The sequence below is a fragment of the Echiichthys vipera genome, assembly GCF_963691815.1.
Source record: "Echiichthys vipera genome assembly, chromosome: 17".
NCBI classification, from domain to species: domain Eukaryota; kingdom Metazoa; phylum Chordata; class Actinopteri; order Perciformes; family Trachinidae; genus Echiichthys; species Echiichthys vipera.
In genome coordinates, this window is record NC_139842.1 from 20,578,900 (window position 1) to 20,602,357 (window position 23,458).

Consider the following 23,458-nt stretch of genomic DNA (forward strand, 5'->3'; position numbering starts at 1 on the left):
ATAATAAAAAAAGCTCTGCTCTCCAGCACTGACACCTGCTGGTTGAGTCCGGAAATGCAGTTGTGACGCCGCGTGACGTCACAGTTGTCGCTGTGCAGTGGAGGCGTTTTTTTTTTTCTGTGTGCAACAAACCGCAAGAAATGGTGAGTGAGGAAAACACACTGCTCCAAACATAACGACCTGTTAACTTAACCAACCCTTACTTTAACTAACCACCGAGTCATCCTCTCAGTGGTTAAATGTGTGCTGTCAGTTAGAGGAATTAATCAAACTTGTCACAAAAAGCGAGCACACAAAAGCTCTTTGTTTAGCTAACGTATGCTAACATTGGGTTAGCTTCCTTACGTCGCTTAACGTCAACACAGTTAGCTCAAGGCTAGCTATATTTAGCTCTATAACGACAGAAAGCGATATCAGCGTTAGCGGGTAAAGGGCCCAATGAGAAGACTTATACATTTACATTGTTTTGGATAAGTGACAGCTCAAACAACAATTATAATGAAAGCTTCTCCAGCTAACCATTGGTGTAGTAGCAGCAGCTAAGCTAATTAGCTCGTTTGACGCTATCCAGCAGCTGCCGCACCGTGTGTCCTTTCACGCCTCAGAGCAAACTGCTGCGGCTTTATTATGGAGTAGAGCTGCTTTTTCATACTTGTATACACTCAACACGATTATCAACTAATTGACCAAACTACTGTCATCAGCAAAAACAGCTTCAATAACCGCTACTGCTGGGTTAAAACCTGGCTAGCAGTCAGGCAGTTGAAGTACATAAACAAGGCAGGGCAAGTTTATTTGTATAGCATAATTCAACAACAAGGTAATTCAAAGTGCTTTACATAAAACATTACACGCATTGGAAAGAAACTCATATAAAATGGCATCTATAAAAAGACATTCAAGTAGAATTTTAAGTAAAGTGTAAGTTAAAGATCATAGGAAGCTTTAATTGTCAATTAGGTATCATTTCAAGACATGTAATGGAAGTTACAGTGCAGTACAGGCAGTTTTATACATTATTTTGTTTACTGGAAGGCAGCGGCAAATGGGAAAGTCCCCAGTTTTGATTTAAAAGAACTCAGAGTTGCAGCAGACCTGCAATTTTCTAGAAGTTTGTTCCAGATTTGTAGAGCTTAAAAACGGAACTCTGCCTCTCCATGTTTAGTTCTGACTCTGGGGACACAGAGCAGACCTGTCCCATGTTTAGTCCTGACTCTGGGGACACAGAGCAGACCTGTCCCATGTTTAGTCCTGACTCTGGGACACAGAGCAGACCTGTCCCATGTTTAGTCCTGACTCTGGGGACACAGAGCAGACCTGTCCCATGTTTAGTCCTGACTCTGGGGACTCAGAGCCGACCTGTCCCATGTTTAATCCTGACTCTGGGGACACAGAGCAGACCTGTCCCATGTTTAGTCCTGACTCTGGGGACACAGAGCAGACCTGTCCCATGTTTAATCCTGACTCTGGGGACACAGAGCAGACCTGTCCCATGTTTAGTCCTGACTCTGCGGACACAGAGCAGACCTGTCCCATGTTTAGTCCTGACTCTGGGGACACAGAGCAGACCTGTCCCATGTTTAGTCCTGACTCTGGGGACACAGAGCAGACCTGTCCCATGTTTAGTCCTGACTCTGGGGACACGGAGCAGACCTGTCCCATGTTTAGTCCTGACTCTGGGGACAAAGAGCAGACCTGTCCCATGTTTAGTCCTGACTCTGGGGACACAGAGCAGACCTGTCCCATGTTTAGTCCTGACTCTGGGGACACAGAGCAGACCTGTCCCATGTTCAGTCCTGACTCCGGGGACAAAGAGCAGACCTGTCCCATGTTTAGTCCTGACTCTGGGGACACAGAGCAGACCTGTCCCATGTTTAGTCCTGACTCCGGGGACACAGAGCAGACCTGTCCCGTGTTTAGTCCTGACTCTGGGGACACAGAGCAGACCTGTCCCAGAGGATCTGAGAGGTCTGGGTGGTTCGTAGCTGAGCAGAAGATCTTTATTTTGGTCCTAAACCATTCAGTGCTTTGCAAACTAACAGAAGTATTTTGCAATCAATTATTTGGCAGACAGGGAGCCAGTGTAAAGACCTGAGCTTGAAGAAGCAATCTGCTAATTTGCTTTGACTGTTGACGGCAGTGGTCATCACTGAAACTGGACCTACATTTTCATTTCATTCTTATATTGCAGCCAAAAATAACAAGCCTCAAATTAAACAAAAATAATAACATCCAGTTAGCAAGATGTCATGTAGACTGAAAAAGTTGTAGGCAGAAGTTACAGCTTATTAAACCTACTCTTCTTACATCATTTAACTCGACTAACTCAATCAGTCAAAAGAAAAGAATCAGAGACAGAAAACAAATACATTTCCTTACATTGAAAATACATAAACAAATATTACATGTCACAGGTTTGCTTCTTTGCTGTTCATCACCTTTTATTTCCTTATTTTTGGAACTTGTGAATTGAGTTACACATTTTGCAAAGGGTTATTCCATAAACATTTGGAAATGTACAACAGGATTTAAGAGTTTGAGTTGACTTTGTGCCAAGTGTCATATTAATCATCTGCATGATCACAAGATTTCAAACGTATGAAAAACTTTGTGTCAGGGCTTTGCTTGAGTTCAAACTGCAGATGTTTACATCATGAAACAATTCATGCAACTTTACACTTCAACTATAATTCAGAGACTAATGTTGCACTCCACGACTTTGTCTGACAGCGGAATTTATTTTTAAATAAACAACACTGGCTCACTTGGAAAATGCATCGTCACAAAGCAGAAAACAGGGCTGTTTCTTTCTGAAAATTAAAGAGATATGTGGTTCTCACAGGAAACCAACACTACAAATGTGACGATCTTGTAGATGAAACTCCCCAACAGTATATGAAGGAGTTAAAATGAGCACAACCATAAACATCTACAGTTTTGATATGTAACATACATACAGAAATATCCACCCAGAAACATAAGATATAACAGGAAAACACCAACAGAGAACATCTAACTGAAAAATAGGTATGTTTACTTTTCCTTAAGTAAGGTTTTGAATACAGGGCTTTTACTTGTAGAGGATTATTTTCATAGGGGGGTATTCGTACTCAGTAAAGGATCAAATGATAAAGCCTCTATCTGCTAATGGCAACAGACTCTTTTGACCTGTAATAGGTACTACTTGATTATGAATTGTCTGTTCACCAAAATAAGCTTTATTCTGTAATTGGGCTTGTGTGTTTGAAATAGAAGAGAATGTGTTATTATAGATGCAGCATATCCAACACAAGTCTTGTGTTTCTAACTTTGTAAGAACCCTGATTAAAGAAGCAGCGTGACTTGTGTCTGAAATGTGCCTCTAGATATTTACAGCATCCTGTTTGAGAAAAGAGCCTTTACAGGGTAGACGAGTCTTTTCAGAGGTGAATTTTCTCAGAAGTCATCGGTGTCTCATTTCCACTTTGTGCTGTGTCACTTGATCTCACTTCAGGATGTGTTTCTAATGATCCGACGTCACAAGACGACCATCTTTACAGATGCCAAAGAGTCCACCACAGTCTATGAGCTCAAACGCATTGTGGAAGGCATTTTAAAGAGACCACCTGAAGATCAGAGACTTTACAAGGTAAATTACACGAAGCAGCTTTCAGATCAGATGTTCCTCTGTTCGGAGAGTCTCTCTGCGATGTGGAAATTCAGTTATTTCTAAATTACAGTTTAATTTATCATCATCATCCTAAATCTCCTCAGACTCCTTGAACAATTATCTCTGAAATGAACACTAGTGTGTAACATGAAAAATGTCAAATGTAGTGAATGGACAGCTGGCTCTGCGTTACTTTAATCTTTATGAAATGTTTTTCACCAGGATGACGTGATGCTTAATGACGGTCAATCTCTTGGAAACTGTGGCTTTACAAATCAAACAGCCCGACCTCAGGCGCCAGCCACGGTGGGATTAGCCTTTCGTCTGAGTGGTGAGTAGTTCACTCTTCAATCCGCCCGATATTAGACCCTCTTTTAACGCTGTCCACCGTTCACTCACTTGTTTTATTTTGAGCCGCTCTTTCGCCGCTCTGAGGCCGTCCAAATGAAAACGGAGAAACATAACTGAAGTGCTGGCCACAGCATGCCAAACCAAGAGGTGGCGTTATAACCATAAACCTTAAGCCATGTTGGCCAATCAGAAGCCTGAAAAAAAAGCTATTACCTGAAGGCTACTTTGCTGAAAATGGTAGATGCAGAACAAGTCACCGAACAAAACTAGCATACTGTGCAAGCCCCCAGGAAGTGAGCTGGGAGCCAGTGTGACGTGTCGTCCAATGGTGGAATTAAAACTTCTGTGCCTGTCACAGGGTGCCATTGGGCCCAAAAACACCTTTTCCCATGGTCTTAAGTGGCAAAAAAGACCTCTGTCATTCAGTGGATTTACATTTTTTTGAACGTCACAACCCCCGCAAAATGATTTGTGTTAATGAGTATTTAATCCAAAAGGTTTGATAACATTTTAGAAGAGCATCACGATTAAATCATTTCATCTCCGTTCAAGTTAGCCGGCGTGCTAAACCGGAAGTAGCTCTAAAGGCCGCACAGTGCGGAAGACAGGGTTTGGGTCGGTTATATCTTGTTACTTATGAGGCGAGTCACTTCTTCATGTAGAATGAATTATAGTAGTAATTATTGCTGTGTTTGATTTGATGCCCGCACATTATGCCTGTCGTCGTTCATTAACTACATTCTAGCATCTAGGGCTAACTGCACTTGTAAAAAGTGCTGTTCCATGTTCGCCACCGCACGAAATGTTGTCACGTTTATGACGCCTCACGTAGGAGATACGGGTGCACACTGTGAAGTTACAAGTCAAAAGTGCTGTTTTCCCTGTCGACAAGACAATACTGAAAAACGAGTTTCTGAAAATCTTTTCCAAAAGATATTTTTCTTATGTGACCTAAAACTCAGTTTGCTTATGGAACAGTTGCCAAGACACAGCTCCGTTTAAAATACTTGTTTACTTGTGGACCCGGCCTGAGCTGAGCAGGTTGCTTTGAACCGTGCTAGCTCTGATTTTCTGCTCTGATTTACTCTGTTATGTGTCTTCTCTCCCTCTATTTTCACTGCTGTCACTTTCTCTTGTCGTTTCCTCAGATGATTCATTCGAGCAGCTGAGGGTTGAGCCTTTCTCCACTCCCCCAGAGCTCCCTGACGTCATGAAGCCCCAGGACTCAGGCAGCACAGCCAACGAGCAGGCTGTACAGTGAGGGAGGGGGGGCAGGGAAACGAGAGGGACGCACAGAGGGGTCAGAGGGAGGCTGCACGGGATGAGGGATGGGGTTGAATTTTTGGGGAATCGATGCCTCCGCGGCCGAGTTTTACCTCGCCGACGACAGATGAGGCACAAACAATTACAAACACGGATTTCCCTCGTCAGTGTGAGGGGGGGTGCTTCAAAGTGGTTCATTTGTCCTGAAATCGGTGAACGCATGCTAGATAAATTGATAAATTCACACAAGACCCTTCAGAGATACCTGACGGACTTGTCACAACACTGTCAGTCATCCATGGGATTTGGTAACGGCTGAACATAAGAAATTGTACCTCGTATTTAATTAATTCTAGTCTTTATTTGGGGTAAGGCTATGGCTGCCTTACTTGTGTTTTTTATTTTGCTGGCTTAAACGTGGGAGTTTGATAAGGTGTGACATTTTTTTAGGCTTTTATGTTTGTGTGTTTCTTTATTAAACTATTACTAGGATTTCACATGTTTTTTGGTCTTTGGCCTGGATATGTGTTGGGACAATAGCTAGGAGTTTGTGAATTTCTAAGTTACTATCTGTGTTTGGACATCTTTTGAACAATATGAATCTGAAATAAACAATAGATTCACTTGTTGGCAGGAGATCTGGCGTTAAGACGAACATTTCTTGGTACTTTACCTTTCAGTAGTTGTAGTTTTCCTACTGTAGCTGCGCACAGAAGTTACTGAGACTGAATGGACTCAGTTTCTACAACACACGTGACGCTGGCGTTGAAAACGAAATGCTCGACGGAGAAAACAGCAAACAAAAATTAATGAATATTCATTATTGATTATTTTTTACCTTACTAACAAAGATGGGGACCAACCTTCCTCACCAATGTTTGATTGTAGCCGATGACTTCTTGGAGATGTTGAGATCTTCTTCACTTGAATCAGCAGGGCGAAATTGTTTCTAGTAAACCATTTGTCATGTGACGAGTTCTGATGAATCACTGCCCATTTAGGTTTAGTTTATGCCGCAACTTTTGTTGTCTTATACCCCCGGTAATACTTTGATACACATTGTTTTCCTGAATTTTAAAGGTGAATTAGAAACTTAACTCCTCTGCACATCGAAACATCAAACTAAAGTATAACACTGGGTCTGCCATCTAGAAAACTACAATTCAAAAAAACTAAACTCCTCCATTAGTTACAAAAGGAAAGCGTATTCTGACCTGGAGGTGTTTAGCGAAACTGTTGACATTAACATTTGCAAATTGAGGCTGTTAAACAGTGGAGCGTGATCAAAGTTGCACTTGTAACTGATTTAACATTAAAACAACTGTTTTTCAGCCCTGTGCACTGTGGTGTTTTTGTATGTAGTCAAAGGTAAACCAATAACAACAGCTTTGTGTTCTGCTCGTGTTTATTTGTTTATATCGAGAGAACTAAGCAGAAAGAATGGCAGAAATATGTGCAAAGACGTGTGATAAGTCGGCAAGTAAAGATATGAAGGACTAATTTGATTATATTTTTATCAGAACGAGGTCGCGGGTTCAAGCGTCTGAAATGTGTTTTCTCAGGAGGGGGCTGGAGTCTCCCTTAGAGAGAGGGGGAGAAGTTCAGCCATCCGTGAGGAACTCGGAGTAGAGCGGCTGCTCCTTTGCGTTGAAAGGAGCCAGTTGAGGTGGTTCAGGATCATCTAGTAAGGATGAACCCTGGGCGCCTCCCTAGGGAGGTGTTCCAGGCACGTCCAGCTGGGAGGAGGCCTTGGGGAAGACCCAGGACCAGGTGGAGAGATTAGATCTCCACACTGGCCTGGGAACGCCTCAGGATCCCCCATTTAGAGCTGGTTAATGTGGCCCGGGAAAGGGAAGTTTGGGGTCCCCTGCTAAAGCTGCTGCTCCCGAGACCCGACCCCGGATAAGAGGCTGAAGATGAGATGAGATGAATTATTTGGTAAAATATGAAATAAAGATGAATGCACATCACAATATCCCTTCACCCAAGTTGAGGTTTTTAAATTGCATTTTTTTGTCCGACCAAAACCAAAATATATGAAATTTATAATAATACAAAACGAAGAAGCAAAAATTTGACGGGATGAACCCAGATGATGTTTGGCCTGTTTTCTTTATAAATGACGAGAGATGTTTCAGCGCTAAACTCTATAAACTCTTTATATTTACGATATATATAAATATTGACGCTTAAAAGAAAACTTCACACTCAATGATCATTTGTATATCCAGTACTCATCACCTGTTACCTTGAAGAAAAATGTTCTTCTTGCATGCTTCCATGGTGAGTGAATGATTTTCTCCATTTTTGGATTCTTCCGTGTAACAAAAACAAAATATTCTTTCATAACAATTAAAGGTAACATGGTAGTATTAATAGTATTAAGTAAAACCAAAAACCTTTTTATAAATTAAGAGAAAAACCTATACTAGTTCAAACTTTAAATATATATTTTTTTCATTTATTTATATATATTTATATGCATATTATCACAAACGTAATATATATATATATATATATATATATATATATATATATATATATATATATATATATATATATATATATGTTTTTATTTCAATGAACATTACAATCTTATGACCTAACTTTAGAGGGAGTACTTAAATACACAATAAGAAAAAGAAGTAAAAAAAATAGTATTATGTACACCCAAAAACTTTTTTATAGATAAAAAGAAAAACCTACACAAGTTCAAATTTCAAATATATTTTTTATTTAATGCAGTTGCATATTCTCACAAAAATGTAATATATAATATATACGGTATATACCGTGTATATATATATATATATATATATATATATATATATATATATATATATATATGGCATACATTTTTCATTTGAATGACAATATAAGTAAAGAGAGTACTGAAATACACAATAAGAAAAAAGGAAGTAAAAAAGAAATATAAGGTAAATAAATACAAAACAAATAAGTGAAAGGTAGGTTATATAATCACATTTCCTTCATTCATTCATTCATTCATCTTCAACCGCTTGTCCCTGTCGGGGTCGTGGGGGGCTGGAGCCGAGCCCAGCTGACATCGGGCATGAGGCGGGGTACACCCTGGACAGGACACCAGTCTATCACAGGGCACATAGAGACGAACAGAGAATGTTAAATGTAGTATATCAGCTGTATAAATACTTTCCTTATTATTAATTCATATATATATATATATATTTTTTATTGAACAATTTAAATGTACAAAAATACAATAAAAAGCACATTGGTGACAATAAATCAATCAAAGACTACAATAACAGACAAATTAACATAAAAATAAATGAATAAAAGATCAGATTTAAGCAAAGAGCTCAGTTCTAGGAGGAAAAGGAGAAAATTTTGGTACAGATTTAGCAAGTTTTTGTTTGTAAATAAAGATTTTTGCGTATAAAATAACACAGTTCATCATGTGTTCAGACTGTTATCCTCTGGGTTAACATAGTAGCAAATAACATCTTTAAGGGTAATAACATTAATATTAACATCTTTAAGGGTAATAATATTAATATTAAGAGTTAATAATTTTCGAAACACCACTTTGCGAACGTTGACGTCAGTTGTACAAGTATCGAAATTTCCCACAGCACCTGAACGCAGCGCACGTTAGCTCGCAGGCTAGCTTAGCATTTGATGCTGTATGTGTTTGTGTGTGTGTTAGCTTCACTGTCCGGCTCCACACACGGAGAAACGATGGCCCCGGGTTTAAGAGTTTAACACGGGCTAATAAGCGAACATTAGGCCGCTACAAATGGACGTCAGTGAGCACGTTTTGTCGGCGGGCAGAGCCGTGCTGGACATGGTGGAGCGGGAGTGGCAGCCGCTTTCCCCGGGCGAGCTGGAGCAGCGTCTGGACCAGGCGGTGGAGGAGATCCTTGAGGCTGAGCTGGTGGCTAAACTCAAAGCTCAGCCTCTTCCTCCTCCTCCTCCTGCTGCTGCTGCTGCTATATACCTACACTTACAGCAGGGTCAAGCTAGTCTGCAGCCCCAGATTTTGCAGACGACAACATCCAGCGGCAGCAGCACTACTCCCCCGGAGGAGGAGACATCAGAGCCCCGAGAACCGGTGGACACTGTGGACGGTGCTGCAGTCAAGGTACCGGTCTTATAATAAGGTTCACAAATCAGTTGATCATACTTTTACCTATGCACAGTGCACATAAACTCTTGTAGGGTGTTCTCAGGTGTTTTGTCTGTGGTGTTTGAGTGATATTTGCCATAAAGTTATTCATATAACTTTCAAAAGTGGTTACAAACCAGGCTTGCATCAGCTTCTGGCAGCCAAAACTTAAAATCTATTTATATATATTTAATTTTACGCCAACTTAATAATAAGAATGTGACATAAAAGAATAACAGATTTGTTACAGTAACCAAACAAATATTTTCTGTAAGTGGCTTCCACAGACAATCAACTTCATTTGATTTTCCTATGAATACTACATATAACACAGCTAATAAATATTTATTTTGGGGTGCATGTTTTGCTGTCCCTATTTTTTTATATATGTTAATAAGTGGTTGCCACTGATGGAAACCAATGACCAAGATAATCTTTATAAGGAACATTTAATCAACTTGTCCTGACAATATTAAACTTTGACCTTTGTCCCTCTTCACACCAAATTTTAACATGTTCTATGTGTAAATTTTTTTTAGCTGACCATGAATAAATTATCCAACCATGAAAGTAACCAATGTCTTTTAACTAAATATGAGAGCACCACCATTTTTCCGCTGTCAAACCTGTGAGACTAATTCTGGCTGCTGTAACTTCTTTTGTTTTTCTCCCGTCAGCACATCACAGACCTGCTTCAAAACTCTACATCCAGGGCTCGAATGGCGGGACGTGCTCGATTATCTCTGTCCCACACCGTCCTCCTGTCCCTGACTCTGCTCTCTGAGCGCGTCAGCTACCGCTCCGTGTCCCGTCGCTTCCACCTGGAGAAGGGAAACATCCACAGGATCTTCTTTTCTTTCTGCGAGCGCATCAACGCGCTGGAAGAGACGCACATCCGGTGGCCGGTTGGTGGGTTGACTTCAGAGTTTGACGTTATTAGTTAAAGGTAGGCAGTGATTTGAGAATGAATGATGAGGCCGGGAGTATTTCCTCTTTATTCTCCAGGCAGAGAGGCTGCAGACGCCCTTTTCCCACTCTGCAGAGGAGAGGAGGAGGAGGAGGAGGAGGAGGAGCAGCAAGGTGTCCCCCGGGTCCTGGGAGTGTTGGGACACACCCGCATCCCTATCCGGCTGCCTATAGGGAAACACGACGTGGAGAGCACCGTGCCCGAGGTGAAGAGGATGAAGAAGGAGGCCCATCCCGACTCCTGGCTGAACTTGGAGCTCACATGCGACCGTGAGGGCCGGTTCCTACACTGCAGAATCAGTAATGGATCGGATGCGGACAGAGGCAGCGCTCTGAGAGACAAACTCATGCAGCACCCTGACTTGTTGCCCTCTGGCTCCTGCCTCGTGGCCAGAGCCGGGTACCCGCTCACGCGTCAGATTTTGACCCCATACTCAGGAAGACACGGACAGAGAGAGGTGCTCTTCAACAAGACGCTGGAGGAACATTTCCACATCCTGGATCAGGCCGTCGCCAACCTGAGAGCCAGATTTCAAAGGCTCAGGTATCTGGATATCGGAAACTATGATCGAGCGAGAGCTGTTGTGCTGACCGCCTGCGTGCTGCACAATGTGTTTTTGGACATGGGACAAGAGGTGCGAGGAGACGTTGAGGAAGAGGAAGTCCTAATCCAAGAGGAAGAGCGCGAGGTAGATGATGACGACGAGGGTGTACACAGACGTGACGCCGTCTCAGAGCTGTTGTTTAAAAACTCTGAATCTGGCAGCACATGATGTTCCTCACTGTAAATGAACAGTTTTGTAATATAAAGTTTTATTTTACCAGAATCTCTGCAGTCTGGGTTTGTCTGTACAAGTAAACCTATGTTTGCTGTTAAAGTTTTTACACTGTGGGATTTAACCGCAGTGAATCTTGGTAATCCAGTTAGTTATCACTGGGATTTACCAGAATAAGAGATGACAAATTATGATATTGACAGAAAACTACATTTTTCCAGAACAGTTTCACCCTGTTTTACATTTTACGTATTTAAAATAAAAATGTAATAACACAAAATACACTCTATAACTGTAGATGTATGAGTGACAGTGTATTTTCCAAGTGGAAGTTCATGTAAAACCTGTGTCATAATAAAGCATTAATTAATATTAATCATACAATTAAAACCTTTAGCCAATACACAAATGTTTGAATATATAGTAAAGTTTGAAACCAGTAATTCGTAATTAAATAAACTCACGTTAACCGTCCAATCTGCCAGTGACATAAAACATTACCATAATTTATCTAGTAAAAGTTTCACAATACAACAGTAAAAAGAGATAGTTTCTAATACCATTATAGGACTGGATGATCTGGTAAATGTAATTTATATAGGTAATTTAATATCAATAAAAATCTATTTCACAACATAGATTTTTCTCTGGTAATTCAATAAATAGTCTATTACTTTATCAAGAACTTTAACGCAAAAAATATGAACTCAAAATAATTCACATCAAATATTCTGAGAAATTGTAGTTAGTATGTGCTCGTTGTCAATTTCGATGATATCTCAATAAATGATTTCATCACGATACGATTCCACTGAAAGATGATAAATGATAATATTGAATTATCGCCCAGCCCTTACGTCGTATATTCTCAACATTTACTAAGGCAGTATGTATTGCAGGACTGTTTATTGGAAAATATTACACAGTGAAATTGTCCATACTGTGATAAAGTGTATATTTTTAACACAACAGTACAAGCTACTAGACCTTATTATCAGCATTAATATCTATAGTGTTCACTGAACTGTGAGTTTGACTTTCCTTGAACAATGATCATAAAAATTTTAGTTTGTTCACTTATGGGGCCCACGGGAACAAATATAAAGCGTGTCCTGCTGTTGCATAGGTTGACATTTGGTATCAATAACAGGTACAGTGATTTCTCTGCAACATCAGCTTACTGTATTTGGTGATGATTACATCCATGAAAGGGTCAGCATGTAAACTGCTAGCAGTGTAAACAGGGGTATGATATGTGAGTTCGGACTATTCTTCAAACTGTAACAGTAAAAATGTGCCAACATGGCCAATCTGAAACAGTTTTTTCCTCATGCGGTATCACAAAGGAGAGGTCATCAAACATCCTTTGACATCTGTGTGCTGTTCTTCTGAGCCAGGCTGGAGATGGCCTGTGCCAGGTTGTTGATAGCCTCTATCTTCCTCTCCTCCAGAGCTTTCTGCTGCGCCCACATGTTCATCTTCCTCTCTTGCAGCTCCATGTACAGCTGCAGGACGTCCTGCGGAGGCCGGGCAGTGCAGGGAGCCGCTGTCACAGGAGGCGTAGGCAGGATAGGGGTGAACCTCTTGCTGGCTATGGCCTTACCCACTCTCGTCCCACTGAGCTTGGCTCTCCGCTGGGCTTCGATCTCCTCCCTGCTCTTGCCCAGGACCTCATGCATGGCCTTGAAGAACTCCCAGTGGACGCTGGCCGCCCCCAGCCTCTTGGCCTTCTCCGCGTTCTTCCTGTACGTGGCCAGCATGTTTCTCCACTTGAGGTCACACTCGTACGCCTTCACGGTGACATCGGTGACCTCTGACTCCCTCAGTTTGGTGTTCACTTTCTCTGCCACCATCTCCCAAAGTTTCTTTTTCTTGCATACGGGCTGATCAAAAACCTGGTCCATGTCAAGTCTGGTGTTGACAAGGTGCCATGTAGCCTGCAGGGTCCATATAAATTCTAGAGCGGAAAACAAAGTGTGTATTATGTTATTAACTGATAAATGATATGCCTTTGCAACGTATGGAGGACTAAACGTGACTTAAGTTTGAATAAATAAATAAATCCATAAATAAATAAATGCATAGATTTATGAATAAATGAAAAAAACAATAAATAAATCCATAAATAAATAAAATAATAAATAAATGTATGAATGCAAGGGACCTTCTACCTCATTAATATATGGCCACAGAAATATATAAATAAATAAATGTAGGTAAACAAAAATGTAGAAATAAATGTATGTATAAGTATTTATTAATTATTTTATTAATGTATACATTTATTTTTTGTTTGATTTACTATGCATTTATTTATGTATTATGTATTTATTTATTTATTCCTGCATTTATTTATATATTTATTTATGCACTTATTTATTTATTTCTGCATCTATTCATATATTAATTTATTCCTGTATTTATTTATATATTTATTCAGGCATTTTAATTTATTATTTGATTTATTTATTATAAATGTATTTATGCATTTATATATTATGCCTACATTTATTTATATATGAATGCATTATTATAAATGTATTTATTTATTTATTCCTGTATCTATTTATATATTTATTTATTTATTGTGACTTAAGTCATATTTAGACCTCCATAGCACCTCTTACTTGTTTTTTTTAAAAGTTTATTAATTTTATTAGACCCAGCTTGTCCGATTAAAACACCCATTTAAGGATCTAAATGACAGACGACGTGTAAATCGTGTAAATGTAACTGATATAAATGAGTCACGGTTTATGGCAATAACCAGTGACTGCGCACTCATCAGGCCCTCCGCGATGACCGGATGAAACCTGCTTAAACTTCAGGATTTACTGACCTGCCTTGGTTTTATCCGTGTCCACGACCGTTTCCTTCCCTTCCACTTCCGTACTTTGTATCACAATGGTCTCGAGTACCTCCATTGTGTTAAAACATTACAATAACAGTGTTTTATTTGTGTTTCTACCGTGGAGTTTAACAACACATCAGAGGCACCGATGCGTTCTCCCGCATCGAGTAAAACGATGAATATAACAACGTCGCTTAGCAACATGGGACTTGTAGTCCGTTATAGCTGACACAAACGTGTTTTTCAGTTACGTGGCGTACGAGCTAAAACTACAATCCCTAAACGCTTGTAAGTGTTCGCCAGGAGCTACTTTCTATCACTGCCACGGGGGATGTAGTTTTTAAAAGGGAGGAAATGCACTAAGTGAGTGGAAGGGCATTGTGGGTTTGAACTACAAATCCCAGCGTATGTGTAACCGGCCCTCCTCTTCACTCCGTGCTCCCGCCCTCGACCGCCCCTGTTTTTGTTGTTTGGCTAAAGATGGCGTTAGCGGCTAACACAGACGATTGCATTTTGTTTCACAAAAACTATTCGACCAGTGGTAACAAAACATTTATCAATTAGAGCTTTAATCCGTCACTTGATGTGTGAAAATGTGTTACATTGAGATAATACACGTCTGCCACGTAGAATAACGCTTGTTCGGCCTTCTCACGATGTAGGCCTGTTTTTTTAGGGAGTGGACCGAAGCCGTTGGAACTCCATCTCCCGTCAGCCATCGCGGCATCAGGTGGTACAACTTTTCCTTCTTCATGGTATCTGTAGTTTTCAGACCAAACCAGGATGTTATTTTTGTGGAAACTTTGAAAGACATGTGAATGAACTCATTTAAGAGGATATATTCAGTCAGTTGAGTAAACAAACTAACAAATTTAAAGTGAAAAAGGACATGTTATTTAATTCCTCAGTATTTCACTGGGTGCGTCCAGTGATGCTCCACAGTGTGTCAAATATCTGTCTAAACTGAGAGGAGGGAAACTAAAGATAATTGGCAGAGGGATCATGGCTGCATCACCTGTGCAAGGTGACTGGAAACCGTCTCGAGCACCCTCCAGGGAAGGGCACCCATCATCCCCAGAGTCCTCTTTGACCTGGTGCTTGGCTCACCTCGCCAAACCCGGAGCAGGGGCCGAGCATGTCAAGGCTGACTCGAGCGTTGGCAGAGAAACAGACAACAAGAGGTCCAGAGTCTCTCAGTGGCGAGCCCTGGTTGCTATCCGGACGCAGCACATCAAGGGCGACAAGGCCGGCATCGCAAGATTCAGATCTCAAGGTGGTCTCCGGCCCCTGCTGGAGCTGCTCAAACACACAGAGTGCTCCAGGAAAACCCTGGACCTGGCTCTGAGCATCCTGGCAAACTGCTGCACGGAGCTGGAGACACGCATAGAGGTGAGATGATAGAGAAAGTGTTGATTACTGTATTTATTAAAACTCTGCTCACGTTATGTTTTCCCTTTACAGGTTCGTAAGCTCGATGGGATCAATATTGTAGGTAAGTGATGTGAGGAAATTGAACATTTAAACTTGACTTTTAAAGCTTTTGCAATGGTTTCTGGTGTTATCTTGATCTTGAAATTCTTGCCTGTCTCAGTGGAGATCCTGAAGGAGAATATGGCCCTGGAGACCGTCCAGAACCGAGCAGCCCGGGCGCTGGGAAACTTGGCCATGGATCCGGAGAGCTCCGCACTCATCCACTCTGCTGGTAAGTCTTCAGTGTCAGTGTGCATTTAAAATCAGCTGCAGCTTCAATGCTGCTTCAGAGGAAAATATACTTCAGCAGTACAGAATAAGAGTAATTGTTATTTTCATTGTGGATTAAGCTGCAGATTATTTTCAGTATTAATTGATAAATTGTGCCTGAAATAGTGAAAAATGTCCGTCCAAAGTCCAGAATTACTTAATTAAATGCCTTTTTCTGTCGTTAATTTAAAGATAGTCAGTTTCGGTTGTAGTGCATTTTTGAGCTGAGATGAAAAAATAACTTTTTTATGAGGATTGTGCACTGATTTTGCACAGATATGACTCTGCAAAGGTACTCAGAAAGCTTCCTTCTTAAACAAATAACCTGTGCTGCACACTTAGGGCCCGTCCACACAGAGACGCGTTTTCCTGTATCCACACAACTTTAGTATCGTTCAGGCCGACCATCCACACGCAGCCGGTGTTATTAGAACCTGAAAACTGTATCTTTTGAAATCGGGTCCCAGAGTGAGAAGATATTAAAACAACCTCCATGGCGTTGGAACCCCGCGGCGTCACAGAACAACAACAGTGCTGCTGCGTGAGAGGAGAGAGACGGACCCATAGACTGTTTACTGAACTGGACTCTGAGCCACATGCATGGGAATTAATTAGGCCCAGCACAGATTTCTCCCTTTTCCCTGATGCTCTGAATAAGTCGCTTAAATAAAGTTTTCTAAATTTCTAAAGAAAGTTTCTAAGAAGGTGTGAAAAGTCTCTAAATGTAGTGAGAAAGTGCTTTGGGACTGGGAAGGGGCTCCCAGCAGCACCCTCTGCTCGTTGAGGACACTAACTGCAGAGTGATCGGTGCATCAGAGTCCAGAACAGCACAAAAGTCTCCTCTAACACCAGAAACAGTCGACAGATTTCTCTCTAGGAGGGAGGAGGATTTAGGAAGTCTCCACAGCGTCTCCTTGTCTCTTCTTCTCTGTTGTTGGTATTTCTGTGGCAGTTAAAGCGCCACATCCAGGCTTGGCATGTGTACTACAGCGCCTTTAGCCGTTTTCACTGGTTTTATGTGGACGCAGATATTTCTTGAATCGAGTCTGTGTGGAGGGAAACTTTTTAAGAATGACAAGAATAAAAAGGTTGTTTTCGATCGTGTGGACGTGTGGTCCTTACATGTGTTTATTGAGCTCTCAATACATTTTTGTGACTTTACTGTGATGAAACACAATAGTGCTAAGTCAGCCCTAACCTTGCATAACAATAAAATAAATAGCTATTGTGAGCAAGCATTATTTTCTGCAACGTATACACCGCTGTGTCTGTGATGGCCAATATCGGTCTGGAAATGTATTACTTGTGCTCACATTAAAAACAACATACGTGCTTTTCCACAGGTGGCGTTCCTCTTCTCCTCCTCTGCGTGTCTCTCTCCTCTGGCCCGTCCTCCCCCACTGCTGCTCCCCCCAAAGAGCCGTGCCCTAAACTGGAGTGCGCTCAGTCTGCCGCTCGGGCTCTCCTCTACCTCTCAGACACGCCCTCTAACCGCCTGTCGCTGCTCACCCAGGGGACCTTAGCTGCTCTCGCCCCTCTCATCACTCCAGAATATCCCCAGGGGCTGAGGCGGGCGGCCCTCCGGACCCTCCACGAGCTGACCCGGGGCTGCGGCGTTGAATGTGCCAGGGACGTGTCCCGATCCGGAGTCCTCGCTCAGCTCGGGGCCATGGTGTCGGAGGAGTCTGGTAAACCTTTCGAGGAGCTGGCGCTGAAAACCTTGGCTAACCTGTGCTCCCAAGGCTGCCTGCGTCCTCTTGTGGGGTCACTGGGGGTCATCCAGAAGTTCACGGAGGAGGTCAAGAGAGAACCGTTAAAGTCTGGAGTCTTCCTCAAGGCGCTGTGCTTGTGCTGCAAGGAGGCGGTCAACCGGGCCAAGGTAAAGGAGAGTGGTGGATTGGAGGTGCTGATTGGCTTCCTGGCTGCCCATCAGAGTCATCCCCTGTCCCGACTCGCCATCCTGGCCTGCGTAGACTTTGTTTTCGACGAATCCGCCATGGAGCAGTTGCAAGAGTTGGGGCTGGTCCCTCTGCTCGGTGCACGACTGGTTGAGCTCACGAGAGGCGAGGAGCAGACTGCTGAAAAGATGGATGTGAACCTCTCCTCCAGCATGTCTCCCGCTGAGCTCCTGCCCTCGTCGTGTTTCGACTCCTTCGACTTTCCTGCGCCTCCTGACGGCTGCAAGAAGGAGGAAGCCGGCAGGGAGCAAGGGCTTTGTTCATCGAGCTTTTTAAGTCTCAGGTATAGAGGATGAAAAGCGCAGGTTTATTGTTGTTTGATTCTACTGTTGTTTATCTACATGCTTATTGCTTTCTCTTCAGGTCCTGGTTGGTGTCTGAGGGACTGATCTCTTCAGAGGGGGACCTGCTGGATTCCTCCGGTGTTGAAGGGGAATGGGGGAGTCTTCAGATCCCGCCGTCTTCCTCCCCTCAAACCTCCTCCCCAAACCCTGATTTCATCTCCTCTCTTAAAAACTCTTCTCCATCTTCCACTTCTAAAAAAGCTGCTCAGCCATCCCCTGTTTCTTCCTCGGCTCAGCCCCAGCTGTCGTGTAAAATCACCGATCCGCCTCCGTCTAGTCCTCAACCTTCCGCCGCGCTCACACCTCAAACCCAGCACGGTTCTTCCACGATCTCCTCTCCAACTAAAACGCCGCAAACGCCCGTCTCACCGTCAAAGTTCTCGTCCCCACACAGAAGGAGGCAGCGCGCTCATTCAGCAGCTTGTTTGACTAAAGTCACTCTTGACACCCCTCCGTCTGTGCCACGCCCGATGGCTTACCACCACCCTTACCACCCTGAACCGTGGACGCCCGAGTCGCCCATCTTGCTGCTACTGTCGCGATTCTCCCACGCCACGGACCCGAGCGCCGCCCTGATAAGCTCTGGCGTCATGTCCGGCTTGCTCTACTACCTCACCCAGCACCAGGACCCCAGCAGCAGGTGCTTCCGCATGCTTTGCCGGCTGAGCTGCAACCCAAATTGTTTGCAGGCACTGGTCCGAACCGGCTCTGTGGCGCTGATTCGTTACCACCTCTGCCAGAGAGGGGGAGGATTCAGGGGAGAGGAGAGGCAGACGGACCGCGTAAAAGCCAAAGTCAAACAACTTGGTAAGATAAAGATCTTTCATCAACTACAACTAAGAGTAATTGGATAAGAGTTATAATTTTATTTGACCCATACCTGCAGGGTCTTAAAGGTATATTTTGCTGATTTTAATCCAGGTCTGTGTCATGGTAATGTCAGCAAACACCGTTCATCTGAACACAACGCCCACTTTCCACATGACACAGACCTGGAATGAAATAGGTAAAGTATCCAGTTTAAAAACATTGAAGTTTTCCCTGTCCCTTTGTAGGATTAAATAAGGGAAAGTTTAGAGAAGAACATGTAAAAGACGGAGAAATAGTGTCTGCACGCTACATAATGCTCCGCGAACATATATTTATTTTCATATGTGTTCTTCTGTCATGGTCTTCTTCAGTGCGTGGACTCTATTTCCCTGTCTTTTTAATAAATACTGTCACGTCATTAATTAATCTCAAAGGTATAGAATGTTTTGTGTGCGTACCGGTAAAGTTTACTGTTTTGTGTGACTTGGGTGTAGGGGCGGACGATATGGCACAAATATTATATCACGATTTTTTTCTCTGCAGGTTTTGCTCTTCTTAATAATCTGCGTGTCCAGTGTGAGTCTGGATTTGGCTCCGGCGTCGTCGCCCATGTGATGCTGTCCGGCTCTGAGTCTGACAAGATGAACTGTGCGCTGTCTCTGCCGTTAATCAGCAGGTGAGTAGTACATTTATATGAATATGAGCTCAGTTATCATGAGAACTTGTATGTATTTTTACTTTTTCTGTCTACAGTTTAGTGTTTATCATTGGCGAGAAAGCATTCTGTTAAAATAAACTTTAAATTACTGATAAAAACAAACCATTATCAGACACTTTTACATGCAGTTTTGTGAATGTCATTTAATAGTTTTGTGTTTCCTTACTCCATTACAAAGACAATCCAGAATAATAACTGTAAGAAAGGCTGCAACTAACGATTACTGTCATTGTGGATAAATATGTTGATTATTTTCTCGATAAATCGATTAGTTGTTTGGTCTCAGGTGGGGAAAATTGTGGATCAGTGTTTTTTCGCAAAGTCCAAAATGTTGTCCTCCAATATCTTATTTTAGATGTTCACTTTTCTGTCACAGAGAAGGAAAGAAATCAGAAAATATTCACATTTAAGAAGCTGAAATCAGAGAACTTTGACTGGAAAATGATTCAAACTGATAATCGATTGTCAAAATAGTTCGCTGTTAATAGTTAATAGTTGACAACTAATCGATTAATCATTTAATCTTTGCAGCTCTACCTGTAAGTGGTCATATATGAGCTTTATATTCTATCTTTGTCTCCAACAGCAACAAGTCCCTGCTGAAGAAGCTCCTGGTGGACAGTGGAGGGCTGCTCTTGGCTCTGCAGCCTCTTGGTTGCGATGGCGATGATGTGGACGAAGACCACCCGGCTGAATTTAGGAAGTTGCTTTCTGATTGGTTTAATTCACCGCTTTCGGGTCTCACTTCACAGCTCCACTCGCTGTTCTCCTCCCTCCTGATCGGATGCCTGTCTACCCTGATGGGGGGCTTAAAAACAGAGCTGGACAAAAAACACCTAAATCCAGTAACCACACAGTTGCTCAGCGAGATTGACACAGTTTCACCCCCTCCCTCGAAAAGGCCTCGCCTGGCTAACGCTTGTTGTTACGGAGTCTCGGACTTCGACCTCCTCTTGCTGCTGGACGACGGGACTCAGGTGCGAGCCAACAGGGAGGCCGTGGCCGGGGTGGAGGGGACACACGTGGTCGGCTCTGAATATTTTTGGGCTCTGTTGAGAGGCGGGTTTGGAGAAGCTCAGGGTGATGCGGAAGAAGCCATCCGCATCAAAGATGTCAGCGCTGGTATGCTCGTACCGGTGCTGCATTACCTGCACGGGTGTCGCTTCGCCGACGTCACAGAAACTACAAGTGAAACCGACGATGGAGAGGGGGGAGGACGGTGTCAGGTCTTGGACAAAGTGGTCCTCGAAGGACTCGGGGGCTGCAGGAAAGAGAGAGTGGATTTTTCTTTCCAGAAGACAGCTTTGGGAGAGATGATGATCGGAGCGTGCAGGTTCTTGGTGACTGAGCTGCAGAGAGAGTTGGAGGACCTCTCGGTGTCTCTCCTCCTGTCCTGCTCCACCAAGGCTGCTAGTCGAGCTGCATCAGCTCCCGCGGTGGACAAGGCCGATAAGGCGGCATCTAAAATGGACCAAGAATGTGTTGATTCTGCTGAGGAGAGCCTGGCTAATCGGACGTCTGAGTTAGAGTTGACTGGTGTTGAGGTGCACACGGAAAATTCACCAGCACAGACGAAGAAGAAACCAAACAGTTCCCTTCACCACACGGACAGAAATAAAACCTCTCTCACTGGGACAGTTCATAAAGCCGGCAGAGGACTCAACACAACTTTGGGCCGTCATAAGACAATCAAAAGTGCCACTCCAGTTTCCAAATCAAGTTGTGCGTCATTGGCAAACAAATCACTGGCTTCAGAAGAGTTGGGAAGACCAAAGAGCTTGAAAACTTCAGCACAGCGCCTGAAATCAGCAGCTCGGGACTCCAGTCCAGGAAGGGGTGCCCTGTTTGCTCTCCTCCCACAGCTGTACTGGTTTTCCCAACGGTACAACTACCCAGCGCTGGGTCGGGCCTGCCTGTCTCTGCTGCTGGGCTGTCAGGACTGTCCTCGGCCCTTCTCGTCCTCCTCCCTTGCTGGGGATTGTCTTCGCAGGCTTGCCAGGGAGTCCGACTGTACCGAGACTCTGAAACTGGATCTACTAAGTCTGGCCACAGCAGCTCTGAGCTGAGCTGAGCTGAGTGGAGCGGTTTGTGTTGCACGAATTCAAAGGGCAGGACATAAGTGAGAGCGGACTCTGGGGCAACAGGAGCTGAAAATCCTGCTGTTTGACTTGAGCACTGACAGAACTGACAGATTTATTTTCATAAACTGGAAGCATACGTTTCAATTTAGTTTTGATGTGATCTGATATAAACTGTAGCCCGTCCCAGCATGACATAAATGTATTATAATTTACTGATGACATTTGTATTGTGTTTTTCGAGGGAAAGTCTAAGAAAATGTAATTTAGCTGGAGGTACTGGAATTATCAGGGTTGGTTTAGAAGCCAGTTGTTTATTTTGTACATAGAGATACTGTGGATAAGCAGAAATACAGTGTATAGATTCACGCTGTCACATATAAATTTATGCCACTGAATATATTGTTTGGACATCTCTTTCCTTTCGGTTTCTTGTTGTTGCACCGCGTGGCTTTAGAAAGTCAGATGTATTATTTAAGTTCTACAACAGAGAGTGGGACAGCTATTGGTTCAACTGCCATAACACATCCATGGTCTCAGAGGATACAGCGTGAGGAGTTTTGTGACCCTCAGTCTTTTCATGCAGTGCCACCTACAAACCACCCACTTGTCCAACACTGAATGTTACTATTTTAAAGGATAAAGCTGGAAATGTTCTTTGTTTTTCTTTTTGTCAGCCAATTGCATGAAAGACCAAAACCAAGTGTCAGTCCGTCTCTCAATACACAACCCAAAGATAATCCTTTCCATATACATCTTTAAAAATAGGACCTGAATATAAACTGTGTAGGGCTGGACCCAACTCTAACATGTTTTCATATGAATATTCGACTATTTGACTCACCCTGGGTCTGAGCACTCTGCAGCTACTTCCGGGGACTGAAATGTCCGAAGTACCCTGCACACTCAGGGCCAGATCAGGCTCCCTCGAGGCCCCTGGGCACATGTCTTTTGGAGTCCCCTCGCCCCTTTCTCATATTGGTGTCTTTCTTGCCTTCGTCCTCACAAAATCATCCAGCAGATCGTCAAAATCTAGCTGTCTGACTATACTGACAATGAGCTGAGATGTGTTTAGCGTGTAACGCCACAGCTCATTTTTTATTTACAACTCTGAAACACATTATTTCCAGTGGCTTGCACCGTGCCACTATGGCTTTTTGTTGCTCACTCTTTAAACACCAAGGGGTCTGGTGGGCCCTAGTGGTTCGGTCCCAAACTGCACGGCTTAAAGCTTGGTGCCCCCCAGGCAGTCCAAGGTCCCAGGGCACCAGCTCGGTCCATAATCCAGTCGTGTGCACGCTGACAAACAAAAACTTCTTCAACTGATGATTTGAATATTAAACCTTCAATCGATATTTGATTTTTTTTTTTAATGCCAAACAGCTGGGCTCCGCAGTCTTTTTGCAAACATTCCCCAAACAGCTGTAAATAGTGCATTTTTTGGGGACTATTTTCTATGATGGAGTAATTCATAGTTGGTGTATTGAGTATTTGGGGCAGCAGGACGGCGTATGTGTGAGACTGGCTCATCATTTATGTATTTTTTCATAGTTTTCAGTCAAAAATGAAGCTACAGCACAAATAAATGCGCGTTATCAGACGATGCTTGTTTCTAGAATCAATTCATTGATTGTTTTGCTCTTTTCAAGGGATTTTTTTTAACAATAAGAAAAATCTAGAATCTCACCTGCCTTGTTTTAATCTTTTAAAACCTGAATGTGCAGGACTTGAACTTTGATTCCAGCTTTGGCGACCCCTAGTGTTAGTCTATGAAGACTCCACAGGACATGTGAGTGCACTTTGCTTT

At 42.9% G+C, this 23,458-nt stretch overlaps 4 protein-coding genes across 4 annotated transcripts; 3 read left to right on the forward strand and 1 right to left on the reverse strand.

Moving 5' to 3' along the window:
- The first annotated feature begins 129 nt into the window (after window positions 1-129).
- On the forward strand, window positions 130-6,594 carry elob (elongin B). The gene is made up of 4 exons (XM_083931748.1): window positions 130-143; window positions 3,494-3,628; window positions 3,872-3,980; window positions 5,149-6,594. The coding sequence occupies exons 1-4, from the start codon at window positions 141-143 to the stop codon at window positions 5,259-5,261; spliced, it is 360 nt and encodes a 119-aa protein (XP_083787874.1). The 5' UTR covers window positions 130-140; the 3' UTR covers window positions 5,262-6,594.
- A 2,447-nt stretch (window positions 6,595-9,041) lies between these two features.
- Window positions 9,042-11,149, forward strand: LOC310959824 (uncharacterized protein; the record flags this gene model as incomplete). The annotated part of the gene is made up of 3 exons (XM_083931281.1): window positions 9,042-9,386; window positions 10,088-10,319; window positions 10,416-11,149. 3 exons carry the CDS (start codon window positions 9,042-9,044, stop codon window positions 11,147-11,149), a joined length of 1,311 nt encoding a protein of 436 aa, XP_083787407.1.
- Window positions 11,150-12,273: 1,124 nt separating this feature from the next.
- LOC310960428 (uncharacterized protein) lies at window positions 12,274-14,122 on the reverse strand. Its single transcript, XM_083932133.1, has 2 exons — window positions 13,992-14,122; window positions 12,274-13,109 (listed from the first exon to the last, which is right to left on the reverse strand). Exons 1-2 carry the CDS (start codon window positions 14,074-14,076, stop codon window positions 12,508-12,510), a joined length of 687 nt encoding a protein of 228 aa, XP_083788259.1. The 5' UTR covers window positions 14,077-14,122; the 3' UTR covers window positions 12,274-12,507.
- Window positions 14,123-14,519: 397 nt separating this feature from the next.
- On the forward strand, window positions 14,520-21,987 carry armc5 (armadillo repeat containing 5). Its single transcript, XM_083931365.1, has 7 exons — window positions 14,520-15,392; window positions 15,465-15,495; window positions 15,595-15,705; window positions 17,087-17,984; window positions 18,065-18,852; window positions 19,399-19,531; window positions 20,160-21,987. The coding sequence occupies exons 1-7, from the start codon at window positions 15,006-15,008 to the stop codon at window positions 21,637-21,639; spliced, it is 3,828 nt and encodes a 1,275-aa protein (XP_083787491.1). The 5' UTR covers window positions 14,520-15,005; the 3' UTR covers window positions 21,640-21,987.
- Window positions 21,988-23,458: the final 1,471 nt, after the last annotated feature.